The 6786-nt window shown below is 36.2% G+C and overlaps 1 protein-coding gene across 1 annotated transcript; it reads right to left on the bottom strand.

The window, feature by feature from the left end:
* Nucleotides 1-5488: 5488 nt before the first annotated feature.
* On the bottom strand, nucleotides 5489-6167 carry LOC112808826 (transcription factor BTF3-like). The gene is made up of 2 exons (XM_073887384.1): nucleotides 6038-6167; nucleotides 5489-5817 (listed from the first exon to the last, which is right to left on the bottom strand). The coding sequence occupies exons 1-2, from the start codon at nucleotides 6165-6167 to the stop codon at nucleotides 5489-5491; spliced, it is 459 nt and encodes a 152-aa protein (XP_073743485.1).
* Nucleotides 6168-6786: the final 619 nt, after the last annotated feature.

Below are 6786 nucleotides of genomic sequence, written 5' to 3'. Positions count from 1 at the left end.
GATAACACACATTAATAAGGGGAGAGAGAAGAACCATATTGTCCTCTCAATTGATGCAGAAAAAGCATCCTTTCCTGATTAAAACTCTTCAGAGTATAAGGATTGAGGGAACATTCCTCAAATTCATAAAATTCATCTATGGAAAACCCACTCCGAATATCATTCTCAATGGGGAAAAGATGAGACACATTCCCTTAAGATCAAGAACACATCAAGGATGCCCACTCTCATCACTATTTTTCAGCATAGTACTAGAAGTCCTGGCAACAGCAATCAGACAACAAAAAGAAATAAAAGGTATTCAAATTGGCAAAGAAGAAGTCCAACTCTCTCTCTTCACAGATGACTTGATACTTAATGTGGAAAATCCAAAAGACTCCACCCCCAAATTACTAGAACTCATACAGCAATTCAGCAATGTGGCAGGATACAAAATCAATGCACAGAAATCAGTTGCTTTTCTATATGCTAACAATGTAACTATAGAAAAAGAACTTAAGGAATCAATTACATTCACAATAGCAACAAAAACCATAAGATACCTCAGAATAAACCTAACCAAAGAGGTAAAGGATCTATACTCTAGGAACTACAGAACACTCATGAAAAAATTTGAAGAAGACACAAAAAGATGGAAAAACATTCCATGCTCATGGATCAGAAGAATAAACATTGTTAAAATGTCTCTGCTGCCCAGAGCAATCTATACCTTCAACATCATCCCAGTCAACACTCCAATGACATTTATCAAAGTCCTGGAACAAACAATCTGAAAATTTGTATGGAATCAGAAAGACCCTGAATCACCAAGGAAATGTTGAAAAAGAAAAACAAAGCTGGGGGCATCATGTGGCCTGATTTCAAGCTATATTACAAAGCAGTGATCACCAAGACAGCATGGTACTGGCACAAAAACAGACATATTGACCAATGGAACAGAATAGAGAGCCCAGATATGGACCCTTAACTTCCTGCTCAGCAGGAAGCTTGCTTCTACCTCTCCCTCTGCCACTCCCCCTGCTTAAGCTTTCTCTCTCGCTGTCTATCAAATAAATAAATAAATAAAATATTTTAAAAAATAAAAAGGAGGAAAAAATATGCAATGGAAAAAAACCAGTCCCTTCGATAAATGGTGCTGGGAAAATTGGACAGCTACATACAAAAGAATGAAACTCGACCATTCTCTTACACCATACACAAAGATAAACTCAGAATGGATGAAAGACCTCAATATGAGACAGGAATCCATCAAAATTCTAGAGGAGAACATAGGCAGTAACCTCTTCAACACTGGCCACAACAACTTCTTTCAGTTTCAAAGGCAAGGGAAACAAAAGTAAAAATGAACTTTTGGGACTTCATCAAGATAAAAAGCTTCTGCACAGCAAAGGAAACAGTCAACAAAACAATGAGGCAACCCATGGAATGGGAGAAGATTTTTGCAAATGACACCACAAAGGGCTGATATCCAAGATCTATAAAGAACTTCTCAAACTCAACACCGAAAAAACAAATAATCTAGTCAAAAAATGGACAGAAGACATGAACAGACACTTCTGAAAAGAAGACATACAAATGGCTAACAGACACATGCAATCAGTATTTTTAGTAAATTGAGAAGATATTTGTATTTACTTATATGTTAATCATTTCTACTTGTTCTTCAGCCTGAAAATCTTGTTTTAGTATTCTGAGTGGAGGTGTATTAACAACAAATTTTCTTGCCTCATATTTTGAAAATATACTTTCATTTTTACTGAATATACAATTATAGGTTGACATTTTTCTCCTTTTAGCACCTTCAGTATGGCATTTTTTAAAAATTATGTTATGTTAATCACCACACATTACATCATAAGTATGGCATTTTATTCTTTTCTGGCTTCCACTGTTTTTGAGAATATAGCCAGCCGTTGAGTCATTATTTATGTTTATTTATTTTATCTGTTTTCCTCTCTCTACTTTTAAGGTTTTTCTCTACTTTTTTTATTTAAGTGTGGTTTTCTTTGTATTTATCCTCTTTGGTGTTCAAACTTCTTGAAGTGTAGACTGACTTCCTTCATGAAATTGGAGATACTTGTGCCCTTTATTTCTTCTAGTTAGTATTTTTTTCCTCCTTACCACTCCCCCTTTCTCATCATGGACTACAACTATACCTATGTTGGAATACTTTCTATTTTTACACAGATTAGTGATTCTGTGTTCATTTTCTATGTATTTACTTACATATTATTTATTTATTTATTAGAGATTTTATTTATTTATTTGAGAGAGAGAGAGAGAGATCACAGAGGGAGAGGGAGGAGCAGACTAACCACTGAGCATAGAGCCTGATGTGGGGCTTGATCCCAGGACACTGAGATCATGACCTGAGCTGAAAGCAGACACTTAACCGACTGAACCACCCAGTTGCCCCTTATTTATTTAGAGAGGAAGTGTGGGGAGGGGCAGAGAGATAATCTTAAGCAGGCTTCACACCTAGCACTGAGCCTGATGCAGGGCTAAATCACACAACCCTGAGATCATGACTTGAGCCGAAATCAAAAGTTGGATGCTTAACTGACCGAGCCACCCAGGTGCCCCTGTGTTCATTTTTTATTTTTATTTTTTTCATTTAATTTAATTTTATTATGTTATGTTAGTCACCATACAATACATCATTAGTTTTTGATGTAGTGATCCTTGATTCATTGTTTCTGTATAACACCCAGTGCTCCATGCAGTATGTGCCCTGTGTTCATTTTTTTTTAAAAAATATGTATTGGTGAGATTTTCCAATTCAGTTATACTTATTGAGCTGGCCTCTGGTTCACAGACTATTTCTTCTCCTTTTTCCAATCTTACTTTTTTTTTTACTTGTATTTGTCTTTTTTAGTTCTAGAATATTCATTTGGCTCATTTTTATAATTTCAATTTATCTGCTTATATTCCCATCTATTCATTCATTATTAGCATATTCAACTATTTTGAACATATTTTAATGAGTTCTTTAAAGTCCTTATCTGTTAATACCACATCTGAGTCATCTTAGGATATGTTTTTATTGACATAAATGTAATTGGTGTCTTGGGAAAAAAGGACAGAAAAATAATCTAGGATATATGTTGGTTAATAAAAAAGATGTTTTTATCTTTTCTTTCAATATTTGAAGGCCATATTACTATTATTATTAAAACCTAAAATTATAGGGGCACCTGGGTGGCTCAGATGGTTGGGCATCTGCCTTCGGCTTGGGTCATGATCCCGGGGTCCTGGGATCGAGTCCCGCATCGGGCTCCCTGCTCCTTGGGAGCCTGCTTCTCCTTCTGCTTCTCTCTCTCTCTCTCTCCCTCTCTCTCCCTCTCTCATGAATAAATAAGTAAAATCTTTAAAAAAAAACCCTAAAATTATAATCCTGTGTTTTTGGTGTTGTAACACATGTAAATATAATCCGTATTACAACAATAGTACATAGAATAGAGCAAGGATGAATGTAACTATAGTAGTGCATGGTTCTTATATTTTACATAAAGCTGTACTACATAAAGTCTATGTGTATTCTGATCACTTAAATATGCATACTATAACCATAGAACAAATACTAAAAGTACAGAGAACTATAGGTATAAAGCCAATAACAGGATTAAAATATAAGGATAAAACAGGGCGCCTGGGTGGCCCAGTCGTTAAGCATCTGCCTTTGGCTCAGGTCATGATCCCAGGGTCCTGAGATTGAGCCCTGCATCAGGCTCCCTGCTCAGCAGGAAGCTTGCTTCTCCCTCTCCCTCTGCCACTCCCCCTGCTTGAGCTCTTTCTTGCGCCGTCTCTCTATCAAATAAATAAATAAAATATTTTTTAAAAATAAAAAATAAAATATAAGGATAAAAAATACTTGGTTTAACCCAAACTAAATCAGGCTAAATATAGAGAAATATATAGAAAACAAATACTAAAATGGTGGACCTAAAGCCAACCATAGTGATAATTACTTTAACTATACTCTTGTTTGTAATTTCCTTGATTGGTCAAATATTGAGTAAAATGTCTTAAACTTTGTAGTTTTCCTTAAATTTCATGGATCTTGTGCAATTTTTGCTTTATAAAATTTGATGCTACTATATTTATTATTAATGGGGTCAATACATTTTATCTTTAAGTGGATTATACTTTTTTTCCATTCTCGTTTTATAATTATACCCATTCCATAAACCACAGTAGCCCTGAGGACTGCTGGAGAAAAACTTTTTTCTTTTCCTTCTTTTATTTAAATTTTACTTAGTTAATATACAGTGCAATATTGGCTTCTGGAGTAGAATTCAGTGATTCATCACTTAGATACAACACCCAGTGATCATCACAGAAAGTGCCCTACTTAATACCCTTCACCCATCTATCCCATCCTGCCACTCACCTCTCTCCATAAACCCTCAGTTTGTTCTCTATCATTAAGAGTTTCTTATGGTTTATTTCCCTCTCTCCCTTTCCCCCTTCCCATATGGGCATCTGTTTTCTTTCTTAAATTCCACATATGAGTGAGACCATATGGTATTTGTCCTCTGACTGGCTTATTTCTCTTAGCATAATACTCTCTAGCTCCATCCACATCATTGCAAATGGCAAGATTTCATTCTTTTTATGGCCTAGTAATATTCCGTGTGTGTGTGTGTGTGTGTGTGTGTGTGTGTGTGTGTGTGTGTGTAACATCTTTATACAATTTCAGTGGACATTTGTGCTCTCTCCATAGTTTAGCTGTTGTTGATAATGCTGCTATAAACATTGAGGTGCATGTACCCCTTTGAATCAATTTTTTATTCTTTGGATAAATACCGAGTAGTGCAATTGCTGGCTAGTTCTATTTTAACTTTTTGAGGAACCTCCATACTGTTCTCCAGAGTGGCTGCACCACTTTGCATTCCCACCAAAGGCAGGAAGGCTCCCCTTTCTCCTCATCCTCACCAACACCTGTTGTTTTCTGTGTTGTTAATTTTAGCCATTCTGACATGTGTGAGGTGGTAACTCATTGTGGTTTTGATTTGTATTTCCCTGATGATGAGTGATGTTGAACATCTTTTCATGTGTCTGTTAGACATCTGGTTGGAGAAAAGTTTTAAAACATGAGAACTTTATACCACCTTTGTTACATTATACTGCCATTTAAAATCTTTAATCAAGTTTCATCAAAGTTTACCAGCTATATTACATGCTGTGATTGCTTTCTATAAACAACTTTGCTTTCTGTGTACAAATCAGTGTCAATGAAAAATTACATATACTAGGTAAAGATCTTTATTAACCTTGTTTCAAACTTTATCCTCAGGCTTCTTCAGCTTAATTAACTGCAAAGAATGAATTGTGTATAAGCAAAAACTGAAAAGAGTTGCTGTGTCCAAGGGGTTTGGGCTTAAAATATTAGAGATCTAGATCCATGAACAAAATTTTAAAAAGCACACATATAAAATAGCAGTTCCCAGTAACTTCAAGTTTTATCTTCTTCAGAAGTTGACTCAATTCAATTTGCCTCATTCTTGAAAGCTTCATTAAAATTCTCCACAAGATCTGGAACTTCATCATCATCCTCTCTGGTGGCAAGTGGTGCTTGTCCATCCATAGATTCTTTGGGCAGAACTTCACCCAGTTTTCTTAAACTAGTCTGACTGTCTGCACCAAGTTGGTTTAAGATACTGGGTAGTATTTCTGTCAGCTGCTTCGTCTCAGCCTGGCCTGTAATGGTGAAAGTGTTCACTTCCAGGGATGCCTGAACTTTAGGATTGTTTAAGTGGATCACTGTTCCTTGGTTTATGAACATATTCAATTCAATATCAGATATTGTTGGGGCGCCTGGGTGGCTCAGTCATTAAGAGTCTGCCTTCAGCTCAGGTCATGGTCCCGGGGTCCTGGGATCAGGCCCCGCATCTGGCTCTCTGCTCGGTGGGAAGCCTGCTTCTCCCTCTCCCACTCCTCCTGCTTGTGTTCCCTCTTTCGCTGTCTGTCTCTCTGCCAAATAAATAAATAAAATCTTTAAAAAAGAGTGTTTAAAAAAATATCAGATATTGTTTACCCTGAACTTCGTTAAGGAGAACTGCAGTTTTTTTATCATCCGTTCTATGAACCACCTTCTTTTGGGGAGCAGTTCTTCTCCCACCAAAGCACACATGTGTTTGCAGTTTGGGGAGTTTCTCCTGGTTCATAAATTTATTTCATCTTGTTTGAGTGGAAATAGGACCATGGGGAGGACAAGGGTTGGTACTCAGGGAGTCTTGTGCAGACTAGCTAAGATTAGGTGCATGCCCATGGGGATGATGCATGAGGGCATCTGTGGATCATTGTTTTTTTTAAGTGTGGAGCCTAATGTGGGGCTTGAACTCATGACCCTGAGATCGAGACCTCAGCTGAGATCAAGAGTCAGCCACTTAACTGATTGAAGAACCCAGGTGCCTGGTGTGGATTATACTTTTGATCAGGAGTAACTGTTTTATTTATCTGTTAAAATCTCTTTTTAGTCTCAGACTTCTCTTTTTTTAATAAAACATTTTTGTGTTGTTTTTTAAAATTTAACTGTTAATACTAGATAATATAACATTCTTCTTACATAACAGGCAGTATTGCTTTTATTTGCCTTTGCCATTTTGTAATTATTCTTTTTTAAGTGATTTGTGATATTTCATTTTGCTTTGTTTTTATATAACTTGTGCTTCCACCATTCTTTTCATTTAGGAAATATGTTGCTTGTGTGTTTTGATTAGTTTATGTTACTGACATATCTTTAAATTATATGGTGAAACAAATTTTTTTGTTTGATCAACTTAA

This window comes from Callorhinus ursinus, unplaced genomic scaffold (assembly GCF_003265705.2).
Source record: "Callorhinus ursinus isolate GAN/ISIS: 27379988/994484 unplaced genomic scaffold, GSC_fseal_2.0 scaffold78, whole genome shotgun sequence".
NCBI lineage: Eukaryota > Metazoa > Chordata > Mammalia > Carnivora > Otariidae > Callorhinus > Callorhinus ursinus.
This window is presented reverse-complemented; position numbering and strand designations above follow the sequence as displayed.

What these genes read in the sequence shown, in the direction of transcription:
- LOC112808826 (XM_073887384.1), bottom strand. Translation starts at nt 6,167, where the DNA reads ATGAACCAGGAGAAACTCCCCAAACTGCAAACACATGTGTGCTTTGGT. An exon ending in TCTCCTTAACGAAGTTCAGG is followed by an intron (nt 5,818 to 6,037) that starts GTAAACAATATC and finishes TGAGCCACCCAG; the next exon opens with GCGCCCCAACAATATCTGAT.